The 21,012-nt window shown below is 43.5% G+C and overlaps 1 protein-coding gene across 3 annotated transcripts in view; it reads right to left on the bottom strand.

Annotated features, from left to right (window-relative positions):
- The window catches only part of LOC101852028 (PHD finger protein 7), a 32,345-nt gene extending 12,298 nt beyond the window's left edge, over positions 1-20,047 (bottom strand). For all 3 annotated transcript variants that reach the window (XM_013084083.2, XM_005101126.3, XM_013084084.2), the window contains exons 1-5: positions 19,888-20,047; positions 12,973-13,046; positions 11,700-11,791; positions 10,652-10,759; positions 9,459-9,583 (exon numbers count right to left, since the gene is read on the bottom strand). In XM_013084083.2, coding sequence (XP_012939537.1) covers positions 9,459-9,583; positions 10,652-10,759; positions 11,700-11,791; positions 12,973-13,006 — 359 coding nt within the window. In that variant the 5' untranslated portion in view covers positions 13,007-13,046; positions 19,888-20,047. The remainder of the gene's footprint in view (positions 1-9,458; positions 9,584-10,651; positions 10,760-11,699; positions 11,792-12,972; positions 13,047-19,887) is intronic.
- Positions 20,048-21,012: the final 965 nt, after the last annotated feature.

The following is a 21,012-nucleotide window of genomic DNA, read 5'->3' as shown; positions in this document are numbered from 1 at the left end:
GGGATAACGTCAGACAGCTGCGCATGAAGAAATGGCGTAAACTCAGGCTCTAACTGTTTTTCTTCCCTACAATCTGAGAGGGTGGGGATGGGTTGGGGTAGCAGAAGGGCAAATAAAATCAGAATCCAGGGGTGTTACAAATGTATCGTGTTGAGTCCACTTAATTCCTAATGATGGGCAGCCCTGTTTACAGTTGGGTCAAAACATTCCAGGCTGAATATTGCCCAGGTAGACCAAGCATGCTCTTCAATACCTTTACACAACAGAAAACTACACATACTGAGCTCGTCTGGTAGTTTAAGCTTACACTTCCATTATAATGAAACAGACGATGTCAAGTTAATTTTTACACTTCAAAACTAGAAAGAAAGTTTGTTGTCCATAACAGAGACTTTCATATTGTTTGAATATTAACCTCAAAAGCAGGTGTTTCCAGTGATAATGACACTTCAACAAAACTACCATGAGACCCTCCAATGTAAGAAAAGTAGCAAACACTAAGAGTGATTCTCTTATAAACAATTCAGAAAGACCTGCAAAACAGCAGCAAGAATCGTTTCATTGTGAAGAAATTCTAAGGCCAGAGCGAAAGAACAAGGGGGGGGAAAAAATCTCCAGTTCGCTTTCATACAGCTTCAAACAACACAGCTGCCTCACTGTTCCTTTAACATATGTGTCGAGTCTTCTGCACAAGCAGCAGATGGGACAGGCACTATGTTTGCTCAACACAGGAAAGTAGTGAAGCGGTTTATGTATGTATGTAGTATAGGGTTTTACGGCGCTCGCAACTGCTAAGGTCATATGAGCACGCGAAACACAAGTTGTTTACATTCGCAAAAGTTCACAACACGATTGGTTAACTAATTGACTTTAAAATGCTAAAATGTTAAAATATTAAAATTCAGTGTAAATATATTTGTGATTTAAAACAACTCTTATAGGTAACAATAAAAATTTTTAATAGTACGTTTTCATTTTTCATTTTACAACTTGCCATAAAGGCCAATGGCCTTTATAAAATTCAAAATTCTGCTGGGAACAACGATGGAAAAAATATATTGCAATTTCTTGCATTTATAATATTTCCTTCGGATCTCTCCAAACTCTAGACATTCGGTTAAGATGTGTCTAATGGTAAAATCTGTGTCGCATCCGACACAGAACGGCTTCTCTTCTCCCTGTAGGAGGTATTTGTGGGTCAGGGCCGTGTGTACGATGCGCAATCGAGTAAAAATGACTTCGTCTCTTCTGGAGAGGTCCGAAGGATTTCGCTGTTCTAGTTTAGGTTTTATTTCATATAGTTTATTATTTTTCTGGTTTTCCCAGTGGCTCTCCCACAGACTGGAGGTGTACTTTTTGACTTTATTTCTAAAGTCAGTCTGTGGGAGAGTGTTTGTCGTTGATCCCAGCAGAAGGGATGAAGATTTCTTCGCCAGGTCGTCTACCTGCTCGTTTCCTCGGTTGCCCACATGGCTGGGTATCCATGCGAACATGATGTTTTTTCCTGTTTCGGATAGTGTGTGAATTTTCTGTTGTAGCCTAACTATTTTTGGATGTAAGAGTGTGTAGTTTGTGAGTGAGGTGATGCAAGACAGAGAGTCAGAAAGGATAAGGAAAGATTTGTTAGGAGAATTTTCTACAGAGTCCAGTGCCATGTCGATGGCAGTGGCCTCCGCAGTAAAAATGGAGGCTTCAGGATGGAGTCTCCTCTGGTGTGTATTGTTGGGAGATAGGGCTGCGGCGCCCACTTCATTGTCTTTTTTGGAGCCGTCCGTGAAGATGAGCTCTGCACCGGGGTATTTATCTATTAGTTTTTTGTATTCTGCTTTAAAAGTTTTGGTGTTTGTGCTTTCTTTGTTGTGCGTGGTCAGCTGTAAGTCTACTTTTGCCTTGGTGAGGTGCCTCGAAAGGGAGGTCAGGGAAAAAAATTTGTTGGATGTTTTGTTTGGAAAAGTGTAAGTTTTTGAGGTCCTCAAGGATTCTGAGGCCGAAGGGTTTGATGAGTTTTTCGTTGTTTTGGAATTTGTTTCTGGTTTCTGGGTTTGTTTCAAAAATGCTGTTGTGCGCTGGATTTTCCGGTGTTGAGCTCTGTTTAACTGCGTATTGTAGTGAGAGTTGTGTGCGTCTGAGTGAGAGTGGTGGTATGTTGGCCTCGGCCTGGAGGCTCTCCACCGGAGAAGTGCGGAAAGCCCCCAGAGCGAGGCGGAGTCCTTGGTTTTGTATTGGATCTAGTATTTTTAAGACGTGTGGTTTTGCCGATCCGTAGACTTGACAGCCGTAGTCAAGCCTGGACCGGACAAGGGAGATGTACAAGTGGAGAAGGTGTTTTGAGTCCCCGCCCCACTCCGGATTCGATAGAATTTTCAAAGCGTTTAACCCTTTCTGGCACCTCACACGAAGGTCTTTGATGTGTGGTATGAATGTGAGTTTTTTGTCGAAAATGACGCCGAGGAAACGAGCTTGGTCCTGGACGGGAATCCTTTCCCCGTATAGTGTCAAATCCGGCTGCAGCACACGTCTGCCTGTTCGGCAGAAGTGTACTGCAACCGTCTTTGTTTGCCCACGTTTCGAGTTTGTGCAGCTGCGTTTGCAGCTGCCTTTCCATAGATCTCAAATGAGGATTTTTCGAACGGCATCATATCAAAAAGTCGTCAACGTATAACAAGCTGTCTATGCTGTTTTGGAGGGTTTTCACTATGGAATTTATTTTAATTTCGAATAGGAGAGGAGAAAGGATGCTCCCCTGGGGGACTCCATCCTCCTGTTGGTGGGGGTCTGAAAGTGAGGATCCGACACGAACCTGGAAGGAACGGTTCTACAGGAAGTTGCCAATGAAGGCAGGGAGGTGACTGCATATGCCGAGTGCGTGCAGGTCTCGAAGAATGCCGTACTTCCAGGTTGTGTCGAAGGCTTTTTCTAGGTAAAAAAAAGATGGCGATCATGTGGCCTCTTTCAGCGAACGTCTCGCGTATAAACAGGGTCCCCACCAAATCCTGGAAAATTTTTTCAAGACCCCAATTCGAGGGAAAAATCAGGCCGCTGTGTGTCAAGAATGATCCCCAAAAAAGCCGATCTATCAATGATAAAAAGTCAAAATGTCTATAAATGAATGCAAAAGTACATTTTGTAGTATAGTCTTTAAACAATTGATGACTATAATACTGGGTGACTGCCAACCCAGCTTCTCAATTTTCCAAGGGAAGGGCCTCATCCATTTTCCAGGAACACGTTACATAACAATGAAAGCGTGTGCTCCATTTATATCTAATATAATACATGTATATGTTTGTGAATACACACACACACACACACACACACACACATATAGGTACATTATATCCAGTCAACAACATGTCAGTGTGGCACTGGGATCTTGAGAGACTTTGGTATTTCAGTCTGTTCTTACTTATTATTCATATTTTCCCCTCATCATATTAGCCAACATAACAAACTATAGGCCCTATATAAAAAATGAATCCTGTTTTGGGCCTGAGAAAAGACCTAGAACTAGAATATCGACTGTCAATAACCAGTCTGGGTGTCGTGATTAATATAATAAACGTGAAGACGAAAACCATTGCTGCAACTCAAAGAAGAGTAATATTAGTAATAACTAGAATGGCTCAAGTACACCTATTCAGTGTGAGAGGTGTAAGAACCGGTGGGGGGGGGGGGGGGGGGGGCGCAAGATGCAATGACGCTGAAAATCTGCCAATCTTGAACAGAAAGCTAAAATATAGATATAAATCACAATCACCCCATCCAATGAAACGCAAACACTTTAGTTCAATAACAAGGCATGACGGATCCCGATTTCACACAAGGCCTGCACCAACGCGCGCTTTGCAGAAAGCTCTAAAGTAGTTATCAAAATGCTAAAAATTTGCTTCCAAGTTCAGTTTTTGTCCTCTTGCGTTGCCTTCAGGCCCCCATCCCCCTTCCATGAGTGTATCTTATAAAGGAGTCCTACACTTCACAGCGCTCAGACCGCCGGTACTCACAGGTTCATTGACCGGTCACGAGTGTGAACCTGTCAAGACGCTTGTATAGTTCTTTTTCTTTCTTTTTTTCAGGAAAGCGACAGCAGAGGGCAATTTTTAATATTGATTTATTTTCAAGGCGACACAGCGTTCATAATGCATAACCTGCATGTAAAAAATGTTGTGTTATCTATCAGTAGTATCAGACTATTACCGGAAAATGTCTGGGCGGTAACGAAAGCGAAAGTAGATCTTGATTCTTCCCGATCGAGCCTTGATGTCACACATACACTTCCGCCACAGCGGTTCAATTACGTTTCCTCTTCAGGATTCATCAACCATACAGTCTAGATAGCTACACATTACACAGGCCCTATCCTTTCCCGACTTACCGACCCATCACAACATTCCCGACTTTTTCCCGACCTCCCGACACATCTCAAAATTCCAGACTTTTTCCTGATTTCCTGACCTTGTGGGGACCCTGTATAAAGGTCTCCAGGCGGACCAGGTGATCCAGAGTGGATCGAGTTTTCCTGAATCCTCACTGGAGACCACTCAGCGAGCCCGTCGTTTCCAGAAACCACATGAGTCGCCTGTGAATCATTTTTTCAATTAGTTTGCAGAGACAGTTCGTTAGTGCTATTGGTCTGTAATTGGATGCGTGTGTGTGGTCCTTGTTTGGTTTGGGTATTGGAATGACAGTGGCGAGACGCCAAGACTCCGGAAAGGAGTGCGACCGCCACATGTCGTTGTATATGTATAATAGGAGTGTGAGTGTTTCTGAGGGTAAGTGTCTAATGATTTGGTTGTGGATGTCATCCGATCCTGGGGCTGTATCGCCCAGGTCCGAGATGCACGATGTTAGTTCGTCTATTGTGAAGTCTGCGTTGTAGGTTTCAGTGTTGTTTGAGTGGAAGTTTAAGTGTTGTTTTTCTGTGTTAGTTTTGATGTTTTGAAAAGTGGTGTTGTAGTTTGCTTGGGATGAGTTTTTGGCGAGAGATGTAGCTATTGTGTTTGCGATGTCTACTTGTGTTTCAGCTGTTGTTCCATCCGACCTCTGGACATGCCGAATGGTGTCTGTGCGTCTACCTAAGAATTTTTTAGCAATTCTGAAAACTTGGTTGAGTGGTGTCTGGCTGTTGATTTTGGAGATGTATTTTTGGAATGATTGTCTTTTGCTCTCCCTGAGGCATCTACGTGCCACAGCTCGAGCCTTTAAATAATTTATCTTGTTTTCTATGGTGGTGTTGATGGCTTTTTGATACGCTGCCTTCTTTTTCTTTACTGCATCCTCACATTCCCAAGAGAACCAGATCTTGTTCCTCCGTGGTTTTGTTTTTGTTTTTGGTATGTGTTTGTGGCATATTTCTAAAAGCTTTTCGTGGAATTTATTGTAGTTGTGGTCGAAATTGGGATTAAGAATCTGGGAACATTGATTGGCAAACCCGTCCCAGTCTGCTTTTTTGAAGTTGAAGCGTTCTGGGATCGGGTCGTTTTGGAGGCTATTGTTTTTTAGGAGAATTGGGAAACGGTTCGTACGGTCATCCAGCACAGACCACTCAAGATCTGGGACTAGGTCAGGGGTACAAAAAGTGAGGTCAAGGGATGAAGTGCCATAAGTGGCTCTGTTTCTGTAAGTTGGGGATTTATCATTTAAGAGACAGACGTTATTTTGAAATAAAAAGTTTTCTATTATTTTTCCTTTCTGGTCGGTAGGTTTGTCTCCCAAAAGGGGGCTGTGGGCATTGAAATCACCTAGTAAAATAAAGGGCTTTGGGAGCTGAGACTTTAAGTCATTTAGTTGGGTTATTTTGAGGGGGTAATTTGGTGGGATGTAAACTGATCAGATCGTGATTGGTCTGTGCAGGGTGACCCGTACGGCAATAGCCTGGAGGGTCGTCTTAAGATGTACTTGTCTGTGGAGTGTGTGGTTGTCGGTGTAGATGGTGGTACCACCGGAAGCAATCTGGTTCTCCGTGTGAATGTGATGGTACGCAGTAAATCCTCTTAAGTCTATGGTTGAAGCCAGGGCGAATTTTGTTTCTTGAATACAGGCCACCCGTGGGCACAGTGTGGCCTGTAAATGTTGCAATTCTGCAATGGAAGGTCGGATTCCGCCGGCATTCCATTGCAGGACCGCCATTATGATTTTTTTTAGTTCTTGATTTGGAGCTCAAAGGCCCCCGGCTTCGAAGAAACACTCTGACTCCTCCTTGCGGGGGAGGCAGAGTGTTTTCTAGGTTGCCGTCCTGGATTGGACGGCGGTCTAGTGGGGGATTTGGAGGAGTGACAGACTCCGCCCTTCCCGGGGTCAGGCCGGGGAGGGGGGTCAGAGCTGTCTTCCTCCATAGGCAGGGGTTTGTCTGCTGGAGGGGTAGGGGGAGGTGGAGCAGACCGAGGGGGCTGGGAAGGGGGCGGAGGGGGCTGGGGGGAGGGGAGAAGGCCCACTTCACACTCCATCAGAGGAATGGGCTGTGAGGTGGAAGAAGAAGGAGAAGAAGAAGAAGAAATGATAGAAGAGGGGTGAGGGGGAGAAGAGGGGTGAGGGGGAGAAGAGGGGGCAGAGGAAGAGTCGAAGAGGGGACGGAGGAAGAGTCCTCCCCGTCCTCCCTGGGGGGTAGAACCCCATAGTGGTCAGAGAGTGGCACCTCAAAGGGGGTTGGCACAGAGACTTGCCTGTTGACCGCGGGCTTTGGGAGGTCGGCAGTAGAATTACTTGCCGACCTCGTGACCATCTGGGCTGCCTTTGAATACGACCGGCCAATGACTGGGGTTGTTATTGGGGGGCTGACAACCTTGCGGGCCTCCTGGAAGGAGCAGCCATTTCGCGCCTTGTATTCCTGGATGGCGCGTTCTTGGAGCCAAGTCGGGCACTCCTTGCTGAAAGCTGTGTGCTGGCCGTGGCAATTTGGGCAACAAGGACTAGCCTTGCATTCCTTCTCAGGATGCCCAGTCTTGCCACAACGAGGACACACGGCTGCGTGACGGCACCGTGACTGGCTATGGCCGAACTTCTGACACTTGAAACAGCGCAGAGGGTTCGGCACATAGGGTCGTACGTCGAGTACCAAGTAAGATGCCCGAACGGTGGCTGGAGGGCGACACGATTCGAATGTTAGGACAATCGTGTTCGTCTCGATAGTAGTCTCCCCCCGCCGAAGAGTAATCCGGCGGGCTTCGACCACTCCCTCACAGTGCTCCACAATCTCTTCCATGGAGCAGCCTTTCAGCTCATGGCTGCGGACCACGCCCTTCGAGCGGTTAAATTTTTGGTAGTGCTCTGACTTACATTGAATACCGCCGAAGGTCGTGGTATCCAGGAGTTTGGTCACTTCGTTCTCGGTTGTGCACTTGACAAGGAGTGCACCACAGGAAAGTTTCTGTACACATTTGGGAATGTATCCCAGAACTTTTCGTAGTGCATCTCCTGTCTTAACCCTTTCACCCTCAGACCTATCCCTTCCCAACAAGGCTGAAATTCTGGCAAAAGGGACCTAACTCCGCTTAGACTGCATGACTATATTATTTTTAAAAATCATTAAAAATCAGAGGATGAGTCTAAAATTACAGTTTAGGTGTCAGAGCACAGATAAATTAATAAACTACAAGAAAATGTATGGTTTTGTACGAAAAATCATTGTGTATTAGGTAAAAAAAAATTCTGAAGTGAAAAAAAAACACCAAAAGACACAACCCGCTTTTTTTGCCCGCAGAAGTTCATGATGTTTTACCCAGAACAGCCTTTTGCAAGGCCTAACCTGGCCCAAATTGCATCCTGTCACTGTCTCACTCCCTCTGCCTAGCTTTGTAAAGTTTCTGGTCTTTACACAGTAGTGGCATGACCCCTTTTTACCATGTATCCTGATCACAACATGCTCTAAAGGATTTGTTGTGACAGAGCCCACAGTCCCAGTGTTGCTCCTCCCTTTTTTACGTCGTAGTGCAGCAAGTATGTAGTACTAGATCTAGATCTAGCTAAAGTGCTGTGGGTGCTAGGCCTATCTTCTTCATCAGTCTTCTAAATCATCACCTCCAGCAACGATCTCACCATCAACATCACTATCATAGTTGTTCCCCTCCCCCTAGAGCCTAGATCTAGACCTGCGACATCGTGTTCTCTCTCCTACTATAGTTCTCGCTCTCTCTCTCTTTCACGACTGAGTGTCCGAGTGACTACTTGTACTACTAGCACTAGATCTAGCCCCTTGGTCGACGATATCGGCATTTAAATCCCAATTATAAGTGTCTCCATCGTATACAGTGCCTGTAGAGACGCAAAATTTCATCCACGAAGTTAGATTTAGGTCTCTAAAAAGCACGAAATTTAAAAAATCGCCGCTCTCGCGTGCTTCGATCGATTTTCACCAAATAAACACGACAGTAAAGGGCAACCACTCTAGATTCTCGCTATAAGCTCGGCAATCTCGTGCGACCTCGCAGGAAGCGAGAAAACGTAGAAACGAAAGTAGTGCAAACGGGTGAATCGAGTGGGCGTGTCGGCGCACATCGGCGACTACGGGGGTTAGCGATGACGGCGCACATCGGCGCCTCCGAGTGGCAAAAGGTTAAAGAGGTTGAGATCGGTAATTCTTCTCTGTGCGTCTTTTGTACTGGAGATGGCCACGTACAGTTGCCTCAGAAGCTCCTTGGGAGGAGGGAGGAAAGAGGCATCGGTAAAGGTCCTTTTACCATTTTTTGAGCTTTTGCTCGGCTTGGCGGCCGCACCCGCTTCCGCGAGCCGAGACTTCTTTATGTTGGGAGCTGGGGAAGGGTCTATTTTAGATTTGGATCCCATGAGAGTTTTCTATTTTATTCCACTCCGGGGCTCCCCGCCCGCCACGGAGCCCAACAAGGGGACACATTGCTCGGATGACCAGAGCTGTGCCAGGGTTACCCCGGAGCTATACTCTCAACGAGAAAGTACAAGACCCTCCCGTCAAGATTGACCCAGGGCTTGATGGGGTTTCAGCTCTCAACCGATTGAGTGGCATGGGCCGTGCCACCCTCCCGTCTAAGAGGAAAACCTGGGCCAAAGAGGTGTGTTGGTGAGGGACAGTCCGTGGACTGATCTCACCTCAACCGCCAGGTACCCAGTTTCCCTCCGCATGGGTCGCACCTCACGGTCAACGAGGAGCCCACTTTGTGGGATGGGTGACCTCTCTTTTTGCTGCACTTGAGGTCAGCAGTGGGAGAAAAGATAGAAGAAGAAAGAAAGAAGGAAGAAGAAGAGAAAGATACACCAAAGTGAGTGTCACACACGGATCCCAGAGGGTTGGGGTCCTTGTGCGACACTCCGCCTTTGAAGGGGTTGCACCTTCTGCAGACGAAGCAGTGGGTCTATTTATATCCCCCCGACCCACTGGGGGTGGAAGCGGTTTAGAAAGTGAACGAATAGACATACCACTACAAACAGGGATTAAGAACAAACAACGATTTACTACCTCTTTGCAATCCAAAGCTATGCTGAAAACCTACCTGAAGTCATTGAAGAAATGATGCATCGTGCCATTCTGTCTTCCGCAAGTGAGATGGAATGCTTTTTTACAAGTTTTGACGCAGCAACCTATTGTAGCTCCCTTTGATTTACAAAAACAACATTTCTGAAAACATGAAAGAAGAAAGAAAGGATTTTTATTCTTGAACACACAGATCCTGAATTAACACTTACAGTACTGAAGGCTCATATCGTGAAAAACCCTTGGGTACCGCACCAGTTTAGAACGCTGAACTCATGGTAGAGGTTTTTTTAATGAGAAAAAGCTTGACAACGCAAGAAACGCGATTTAAAAATTCAGAGAGCTTCATCAACAATTCAGCTATCATATAGAGTGACTTCCTGGTTTTTATTTCAGTGCAGTGCGTCCCTTCATTGTTTAATTATTTAATTATGTTTGTTGTGCCAGGTTGCCAGGGGTAGTGAGCGCATACTATGGCAAAGTCACCAACGATACTGTAAGTGTTAACTGAAAAGCAAACTGCCAGGTGTAAAAAAAAACAAACTAAAAAGCAATAACTTGACAATCTTTGCACCAATTTCAACAACAAAAGTTTTTTTTATCAACTAAGGGGATGTCATATTCGCAAATATGAAGAAAATCAACCAACATTTTCATTAAATATTAAGTTCTGAACATTACACATACAAAATTGAGTAGAACGGAAAACTTTAAGACTTCCCTACTTCTAAAAAAGGAACCTGTAGTATATAATTATATGAACATTAAAGAAAAAAAATGGCTTTTTATCTCCTGTCTAATTTTTCACTAATGGAAAAATACAGGGGGGTGGGAAGTGGTTGGGTTTTTAAAGCGTTTGTCTTGGACAAGTGGTCTTTACAGCAGTTTTGATGTGTACTTCAAACAAAAGACATCCAGCACTTGGATCACCTCTATAAACACACTGTGTGTTAGTCTGAGAGGGGCTGGACTATATTCCAGCACAAACAAATGTACGAGTAAATAAAACTATGACTAGCCTCTTACAACTACTGAATTAAAAAGATAAAGCATAATGGTAATTACTCAATGGTCAAAGCATTCCAAAAGGTTACAACAGTACTGTTTTAACTTTTCAGGAAATAATGTTTAGAATAATGTATTTCACATTTGAAAATAACTCTCCAACACTTAATTTAATTAATTTAAAACTGAGCTGAAAAGATTACATACCAGCCTCCTGCCTCTTAAAGCTTCTTTTCTGATGTCTGATAATGTAAATCCCAGAATGCTTTTTTTGTCAGATACTCTTGTATTCTGAGTCAGTCCACTGGACAACAACTGAGAAAAAAAATCCAACAAGAAATCAATTATCACAACTGACATGTAAAACATCAGAGACATTAATAAACATTACAACAAAACATATCACTTTTATAGCTGTAGAAAAGCAAACTGTCATAGCAGCTCCATTAAATTAGGCACATTTGACCTTTTTAAACTCCCCTTTTGGGACTGACAGACAACTGACCAGGTTAATTACACACTGAGACACTGATTTTAACAGGAAGCATATTTTTTAACTAGACAGTTGTGTTCTTTCCTTGTTTCCATTTCTAGACAGAAGAAAAACCTGCAAACCACAAATTCTTCCTTTCTGATTTCACATAACCGTCAGTAAATGGAAAAAATTATATTTAGTACAAATACGATTCATTTTTAGAGCATCAAATGCTGCAAACTGATACTCCTAAACTGTTCATTTCATTCGATATTTTAAAACGAAATGTACTTTTTTTTTTTCACTGGTTCATCCAAAATCGGGTTAAAAGGTGTTTGTCAAAAAGTTTAGAATGAACTGCTGATATAAAAGTCAAAAAGTCTAAATCTTACTGCCATAGAGGTGAATTTTGTGTCTTTTTAGTTTTAAAGAGAGCTTCACAGCACTTGCAACACATTAATGTAATAAAAAATGCCGAAGATTAGACATGTTACAAGAGTAACAAATACAAAAAAGGAGGAGAGATCAGGACGATAGTTGTTCGATAGGAAAGAAGGAGCAAACCACACCAGAGCACCCGCAAACCACCCAGGAATCTTATGTCTATCTGTAATATATACACCACAGTACAATCAAAACCTTCATTTCCAATTGAATCCATTTTTTAAACTCTTAAAGTATTTTAAAAATTCTTATTATGAAAAACATAAAGAATTCTTTAAAAAGTAATTAAACATGACTCTACTACACAGTTATTACTGAAATCTTTTAGCTTCTCACCATACAAAAATAATGCACAGTCACATCAACTTTCTCGTGTATTTTCCCGAGATCAATCTCGTCAACAGATGCGCTCCGACAGAACAGACACACTGGAAAAAAAAAAAAATTAGATATATATATTTGAAACAGCAGGAATGGGTACATTAATGACATAAGTAGCTACTCTTGGTATTAAGCAGTAGGGGTCTACTGTTGAAAACTGAAGATTGTACTAAGGTACAGGGGTGCTCTCGCAAACATGGGCATACGTGAAAACATATTAGTTTACTCTTACTGTATTCTATGCAGTAGAGAACAATACTATCCAAGTTGGCAAGCGCTGGAATTTATAAGGGAGTACCAAACCTATTTGATGTGGGTGCAGTAAAATGAGGAACAGGTAGGGGTGAAAGGTTAAAGTACCCTGAAGGTATGGTTCAGCAAAAAAGTTAGAACTCAAAAAAGAGGGGTAATCCTGCATAATCCCATAGTAAGAAAGATTTTGTCTCAAAAGTACAGTAGAACACGGCAATAGCGAGATTTTTGGCTCCAGAAGAAGGTAGGAAGGCAAAGGGAAAATTACCGGAAAAATTCTAAAAATCCGCACGATTACACCCCTTTAATTTAAAAAAAATTTGCGCTTTTGGATTAGTTTTCCTTTCATTGACAACTTCGTTGATTATCTCCGCCTTTTATAATTCGAGTGAGAAGCATATCCTTTAGTCTTGGTTGGAAGCCATCCTTTCCTTGGTTTGTTGCCTGTGCTGTCTATCGTTCCAGTAGGCCTACAGTGGTGAAGAGGATGCGTACGTATGCCTGAGCATCAACGATCGAAATTCAATGAATCAGGAATAACACGCTCTCCTCTTTCTTTTACTTTTTGGCCTAGCCAAGGGCTATAGACTATACACGCTCTTATATCAGTACTGAGTGTCTAGGCTATGGCACATCATTTTAAATTTTGGAGTGGCTCACGTAACATGTCTCTCCACACCATCTCTCTCTGCCGCCTTTCCCACCTCACTCATCATTGGACTGGTCAATCACAACACCGCACTGCTGACTGCCTGTTTGGATCCCGCTTATAGCCCCCCCCCCCCCCTTCTCCACAGCTAGAGTTCGCTCGATCTCTTCGGCTGTACCCAAGTTCGAGACTTTCCTTGCCTCGCTATATCCAAGCATGAGTAATTGAGTTTACATTGGAAAAAAGAGGGGGATTCCAGTGAGGTCCGGCCACAGCGGGTGCCGCTATAGTCATGTTCTACTGTACTTCTTTGAATGGTTAACTCACCTCTGTTACTTTGACTGTGACACGGGGACGTCATTTCTCAAGCAAACTTATTCCCTCGTCCAACGATTCAAAAGCTGAAAGAAAGTACAGTACAGTATAAATAATAATCGCTTGTAACCGAGGCATACGTCTCAATCAAAACATGTCAAGTTGGTAGAAGGGTTGGGTCGGGCTCGCAAAATTAGCGTCGGCGAGTAACGAACTACTCGTTGGCACTACCTGCAAACGAGCGGACGGGTAACGAACCGTCCGTTTGTAAAAAGTAGTTTGCTACTCGCTATACATCTGACAGAGACAACAGTTCGTTTAGCGAGCGAGCGGACGGGCGGACCGAGAGACTCCATGCATTCGAGCGGGCGGACGGGAACCACTCCTTCCATTGCCTACAACTTACAACACCCCGCCCCCCTCCCCCAAAAAAAATTAATTAAAAAGTCACCCTCCTGCCTCACATTGTAGCTAGGCGTTCATGGCGGATAATTGGAACGTACACAGTGTGCCCCACGCACGAGGTGAAAGGTTACACATAGTAAAACGTCACCAGCCTCTCTCACTCCCTGTGGCACCGCTAGTGGTTTGAAACATCAGGCCTAATTAACAAACAATAGACAACGGGTCTAAATTCGCGTCGAGTTTCTCGTCTGCTAGAGTTCGTCCGTTCGCCCGCCCGCCCAGCACAGACGCAGGACAAGAGCTAAAATCCTTCTCAAGAGTCAAGTTCATGTATACAAATAAAATCCCTCCACGCCCCCCGCCTCATTCACACCTTATACACACACACACATACAATACACACGCGCGCACACTCCCTTACACACACACGCGCGTGCCACTAAATTCGCAAATTAACAAATCTCGAGAACGGAAACCGTTCGGAGAAATAGATCTAGAGTTCAAGTTTATTTTCCCGAGCATTCGGAGAAATAGAGCCTGCCAATTTTTTTAGTGTAAGGGGACCGTGTTCCCAAGGGCTCTAGATCTAGATCTGTTTGTGTGTGTGTGTGTGTGTTGTTGTTTTTTTAACAGGGGGGGGGGGGAGGGGGGGGAGAGCAAAGATACAGATGTATAGATCTAAATTACGTGAAGTAAGATGAAGCTGTACCAGGGCTCCCCTTTACGCACAAATGGGCCTATATTACGTATTAAACCTGCAGATTACCCCCTTAAAGTTTTGGTGGTGCGTGAGCTTTACTATCTATAATTTCATTTCGGGGGTTTGCATACTCTTTTAAAACTCGGCGGTCTGCGTCTGGCAAACATCATTTTCCCTCTTCTCTATCCCAAAGCCGAGTCAATGATTTGACCACACACCCACACACATGCACGACAGCAGTCACCCTCAGTCTCAGAAGAAGTCGACTAGTCGACCTACATATCGGCTGGCTTCAGCACAGAAGCTCCGCCCACATTCTGGTCGGTCGCTCACATTTGCCGGTGTCGTGCCTTGAATTTACCCCTGCCTTGAGATTACCACCATCCTTCTTTAATACGCTAGTAAACATGAATTGTCCGCCATCGAAAGTCTGGAAAGACTGGAATGTGAACCCTGGGATGGCGTTGAAGAATAATGAATCAATATTCCAAACCTGCCACTCATCCCTGTCTTAAATCTCAAGCATCCAGATTTTCCCGATTTTGATCAGACGTACCCGGGTTTTTTAAAAAAAATAATTGTTTTTTGTTGTTCCGTCTGTGGCGCAGAATTTTTCCAATATCTTACTCTGCCTTCTTTTCTGTCAGGGGAAGCACTCGTTAAACTTTATGTCAGCAGAAACTCGGAGCACTATTTTCCTAAATGTCGCTATGTTGAATTTAGTAGTTGACTCACCAAAAGTGGTGTTGGATCTTTGCTCACACTTGTTATTTCAATTATAATGGAAGTAGTATTGATTTTGCCGTCCGACTTAAAACATTCTCAAGATCTACTTTCGCCAAAACATACTTTGTCCGAGTTCCAGTTAGTCGAGCCCATCATCAAGACCGTCAGTAAAACTGTTTCAATCGCGCGATCGCACCACGTGACTTGACTTAGGCGTGTGAGTTCTGCGTGTTGCGGGGACCGTCTGTTGACGGGTTCAATTTAAGTTCATGTGCATTGGTTGAAGGGTCTTTCGGTACTTATCCAAGTAAAACACATGGACTAGAAGAGCTTGACATGATACTTCAGGATTTAAAATATAATTTTATAAAACACACACAGGCACGCGCGCGCACACACACATACTCCACACACACGCACGCGCGCAGTGGGAAAAATATACATGGATATAATAATGGACACCCCTGGAATTTTTTTAAGTAAGCTTGGCAGTGACCTAGGTGATTTGTCGTTGATCCCGATTTTTTTCACCAAGTCCCAATTTTTTCCCCACTGAGATCCTGACTTTTAGATTTCATAGAAGAGTGGCAGGTCTATTTTTCTTGGTGTATTACAGTCGGAATTGACCCCTTTTGGTTTGTCAACTTTATTTTATTTTGATAGGCCCAACTGCTCAACCACCACCACTCTTCCCCCCTCCATATGGACACAGCTCTAATTCCAGTCAATATTACTCATTTATTTCTGAACCCTATCCGTACGTCGTGTTTTACTATTGTATCCATACGACGTGGGGAACCCTGTGCCACTACTTCCCAAAGAGGAAATTTATTCGTTAATCCGATCCGTACGCTTTTGCATAGCAGTCGGTCAAAATTTTTTAAGAAGTACTGAAAGTTTCAAAGAGATCTTCGTACTACAAGTATTCAAAAATGTGAAGAATACAACCCTGGGGGTACAAAATGACCCCAGGGCGTACGGATAGGGTTAAGTTAATTAAAAATCGTTAGCATTCAATCATAGTCATGGTCACTCTGTGTGTGTCAGTGTGAATATGTGCGTGTTCAACATCAGGCGCTTCCAGGCCGTTACACCAAGGTGAAAGAAACAGTCATCAGGGAACTTCTCTTCGCCGATGACTGTGCACTCAACGCTAGCACAGAAGAGTGTATGCAAAACGAAATTAACTGTTTCACCTTAGCCTGTGTACAACTTCGGCCTCACCATCAACACCAAGAAAACCGAAGTCTTGTACCAACCAGCCCCTGGTCAACCATACACAGTGCCACAAATCATGGTGAAGGGACAGAAACTCCAGGCAGCTGACCACTTTACATACCTAGGCAGCACACTTTCACGAGCCGTTCATATAGATGCTGAAATAAACACCAGAGTTGCCAAGGCCAGCGCCGCCTTTGGAAGACTTCGCAAGAATGTCTGGGAGCGCAGAGGACTCAGCCTCTCCACAAAACTGAAGGTCTACCGGGCAGTGGTTCTTACCATTCTTTTCTACGCCAGCGAGACCTGGACTGTCTACAGCAGACACGCCAAGCATAGCAATGACCACGAAAATCCTTTTTTTGCCATAAAGTGTTTGCAAATAGGTGCATTTTGTAGCTTTATCTTCACAGAGCATGGAACTTTTTGAATTTTTGAAATCCATCAATAAAAAAGTTACGGATTTTTTAATCAATCAATTTCTGGTACACTTTTATATATATATATAATTAAAAAACCCCAAAATATGGGACGTTCTTTGGTGTGTTTTGAGACAATATTCGTCATAACCTGCTCATTTCTCGGAGTATTAAAAAGAAACTTGGCAACAAAGTACATTTTCTAGTGCAGAATCTAGTCCTGCTTTCAGATTTTTCATAGCTATCCTATTCTTTGAGTTATGAAGACGTTTATGGGTAAAAATGTGGCCGTTTTCAGTGCGTTTTGAGGCAAAATTTGTCATAGCTCGCCTATTTCTTGGAACATGTAAATGAAACTTGGCAGTCTAGTACATTTTTTAATGCAGAATCTAGTCATGCAGTCAGATTTTTAATATCTGTCATACTTTTTGAGTTGTAAAGACATTAGCAGGTAAAAAAGTGGCGTTCTTTACAGATTTACAAAGATTATCAGTCATATGTTCTCCCAAAGTCATGATATTTGAATGAAACTTGGCAACATAAAAGGTTCCTCCTTGCCAAGCAATGCTCTGGATCAATAATGTTTGTCACAAAAAAGTAAGTAGAGAGCTACTAATAAATCCAGTTCTGTACTAGTAAAAGCATGCATACTTTGTTATAGACAATACGATCGTCTCTGTGTATATATATCCATTGTTAGACAGTGTCCTATTGTGTGGTAGATTAAGATGCGTTCAGATTTATAGTTTACACGTCATGGGAATATTTCGCAAGTGTAGGCTACAACTCATACAATAAATGTAACATATTTACACCCCCCCCCCCCCTTCTCTCTCTCTCTCACTCTCTCTCTCGCGCGCGCGCACACACACACACATGCACGCGCGCGCACTCACGCATGCACGTGTGAACGATAACAATGTATAAACGGGACTATCTTCCCAGACTGGACTAAATAAGTACCATACTCTTTAATAACAATCTTAATGCCTCACTTTTTCAAACAGAGCACAGAGGACGAGTCCAAGTGTGTGCTTTCCCCAGAGGGGGGAATAGGCTTTCATAACGCAAACACAATGCCATACATACCACTTCTCAAGATGTTTGCTTTTCTATTTCTATTCTTCTGTCATGCAATCAAGCAAATAAAAATGACTACATCTATTGTATTGTGACTAAAATGCAACAAAAACGCAAGTTATCAAGGCCCCCATTTAGTTTTCAAGTATCCTTCCCCACCTTTCCATTTCACATAAAGCGGGGCCTCGTTTGTAGCGCCCGAGGCGACCGATGGCTGATGATGTCACTCAGTGGAAATTTCCAGGCCGTCGGCCGTTCACCCAGCACGCGCAAATGGCTATGTCGCTTTTTCCCTTAGTTACTCCCACATTTTTAAAGATTACGCCAAAACCGCTAAACACAGAAGCATGAAATTTTATGGGAATAAAGAAAAATGGTGTACAACGTATCAGTCAGTTTGACAAATCACAGCTCCGAAAAACCTTCAAAGCGCACCACATCAACCACTTTCGCAAACATTTTCGACTGCTTCTAGTATGGGTACAATGTTGTCAAACTGCAAACTACGAGATTGACCTCTTTTCTGATTGGCTGCCAAGTTTCATTCATATCCATCCACGAGAAGCGGCGTGAGAGCGAGTTGAAGACAACAACCTTTGCGTTAGTGCGTCCCACGAAACACCCCCGTTGAGGGGGGCCAAAAATCGGCAGAACAAAACGCGCTCGGTGGGCATTGCTACCAAGCAGCTCAACCTGTTCCACCTGAGCTGTCTTCGTTAAATCCTCCGCATCCGATGGCAGGACAAAGCCCCAGACACTGCTGTTTTAGAGCGAGCCGGAAAACCCAGCATCTATACCATCCTTCACAAAACGCGAGCCAGATGGGCCAGCCACGTGATCAGAATGGCGGACAGCAGGTTGCCCAAACAGCTGATGTATGGAGAGCTGCTTCATGGCAAGCGCTCAGTTGGGGGGCAGAAAAAACGTTTCAAGGACTGCCTCAAAGTCTCCCTCAAGGAACTTGGAATCCTGAACGACTCGTGGGAAACGCTGGCCCAAGATCGTCCAACGTGGCGCTGCAAGCTAACGAAGGGAGCCAAAGCAGCAGAGGCCAAGCGAATCGCCGAGGCTAAACAAAAATGCAACGTGCGCAAGTCCAGACCTCTGCCTCCACCACAAGTCAAACAGCAGACTACCCGTGCCCACAATGTGGGCGAACCTTTCGAGCCCGGATAGGACTTCAGCCATCTCCGGACTCACAGTAACCGTCAACAGACCAATTTGTGAAGTCATGGTCATCTTCAAATGCGAAGGACGAACAACATGTGCGTGTGAGTTAAATGTTTACAAATTAACCATGCAGTTGCGAGCACCGTAAAACCCCATACTATACTAAATGTTTACAAGCAAAAAATCTTATATATACTATAAAATAATGAGATATTGACTTTTGGCCACCTCTATTCTCACCCGGAGTGAGAATAGTGCAGGCGAGTGTTGTGGCTATTCTCACCCAGTGCGCGTTCACCAAATTTTGCGTTCACCCTAAACCACAGAATTCTACACTGTGATAACAGAAAAATTGTAGAATTCTGTGCCGTGAACAAACGTTCCATTACAACTGTAGCCTACTAAAAGCGTACAATTTTGTCTGTGGGCAGTGGAGAGAGAGAGAGAAAGAGAGAGAGGAGTAGTGCGAGAATTACCGGGCAAAACAAAATGGCGACCCGCGTAGTTCGGCTCGATTCGAAAAGTTAAATAGCCGTAGCATCTTTGTAGACAACCAAATAATTTACTTTTGTGTTTTAACATCATATTTTAACTTTGTTTTGGTCAATTTGATCGTCCACACCGATAGACAGTATTCAGAAAGAGACAGTGGTAGAGAGAAGAGGGGAGGAGTTGATCTTGCGAGAACTTCCGGGCGGGTGAGAATAGCCACTTTCTTGACTTTTACTACCCTTAAGTTTCTAAAACAAGGGTTTAAATACCCCTTCAAATAGTATCGAATAGTAAACCAAAGGGTGAAGGAACCTTTTAAGTTGGCCTGAAAAGGGGAGCCCTGTATACTGTACTGTGTAAGTGTAAAAATGCGTCTCGTCTCTGCTGTGTTGCCTTCTGCCTTCGCCTTCTCTTGATGAGTGTGTGTGGGAGGGTGGGATAGATCTGTTTTCTAGATAGAATCTATCTAGATCTAGATCTAGATGGCAGCAGAGATAGCCTAGATTTGTCATTTTGGCGTCATTTTAGTTTTGTATTGTTATAGGGGCCTAGTGATCAATAATCATATAATGTTTGTCATTGATTGGGTCCTCCTGTCCAGTGCTGTGACTGGTAGCGGTGGAGTAACTAACACTAACACTAACAACACACTCCGAACAGAGATTGTAAATTCATAAAATATAATCTACGAGAAATAAGTGCAATTGATTTACGAACCGTTTTTAGTCTCACGTCCGACACATCTTGTCGCTTTAACTAAAATCTTTTGCAAACGTTAGGGCTATAAGTCCATACATCAATTGTAGACCCATTCATGCAACGCAACAACAACATCAAGCGATTTCAAACAGGCGGCGAAATTCAGCCATTTTGATCACGTGACAAGATTCAAGATTGCCTTATTGGCTAGATGGCGAGTGTATCGACATTGGCCCTAAGCCTAGGCTAGATCTAGATCTAGAATGGTCTAGCCTACATCGTGAAATTATTTAATTTCATTTGAGAACGTTCAGCTCAAAAGACTGAACAGAAGCAAGTCGTAATAAGAATGAATTTTTTTTTCAAATCCAGACCAAAAAAACGCACAAAGTTAATTTCATGGAAGAAAAGCACTGGTACAGTATTTGACTTGATCTAGCAGATATACCCATCTTCCTGACTGCCTGGTCAAAAGATCTACTTCGTGCAGCATGCGTGCCCACAACACATGGGCCAATACGTAGGCCTAGGCTAGGCAGGTCTCGGTCTTGGTGGACTCCAGCCAAGGGAAGGGGGTTGTGGTGTGGAGGTGCAAGCCAAGGACCTTAAAACAGGCTACGACAAAATATCGAATTTGACAATGATTGCACGATTCAATGGGAGTGCCACTGCTAGCTTTCATGTGTTATGGTGAACATACAGGACTATAATAGATCTACGTTGTCTTAGGTCAAGAAAGCATAGGTAAAAGGCCTTCACACAAGAACATTATAGAGCAAAAGAGAATCAAAATCAGCTTTAACTGATTGCTAACAATGATGCATTTGTTAATGAATTATTGAGCACAGTAATTTTGTTTCCTTTTTTTAACGAGTGCAACCCCCCCCCTAAATGATCTTAACTATTGATAAGGTAATAGTTACAGTGTCCTTTGTCTTTTAAAATAGGATAAAAATTTACAAACTGTATAGATCTAGATGCACAAATACTGTAGTCTTAATTGTTAGCTTGCGTTGTTGGGTTCCTTAGCCTATTATAATACATGTAATAATTTTTAAAGCGTAATCTCACTCATTGCTCACCCTCTTTACCTGTCAATTATTGCTTGCCTTCATCTCTGACCGAAATCACCGCTCATATTCG

Source organism: Aplysia californica, unplaced genomic scaffold (genome assembly GCF_000002075.1).
Source record: "Aplysia californica isolate F4 #8 unplaced genomic scaffold, AplCal3.0 scaffold00271, whole genome shotgun sequence".
NCBI classification, from domain to species: domain Eukaryota; kingdom Metazoa; phylum Mollusca; class Gastropoda; order Aplysiida; family Aplysiidae; genus Aplysia; species Aplysia californica.
The sequence above is the reverse complement of the archived record's forward strand: the minus strand, read 5'-3'. Positions and strand labels throughout refer to the sequence as shown.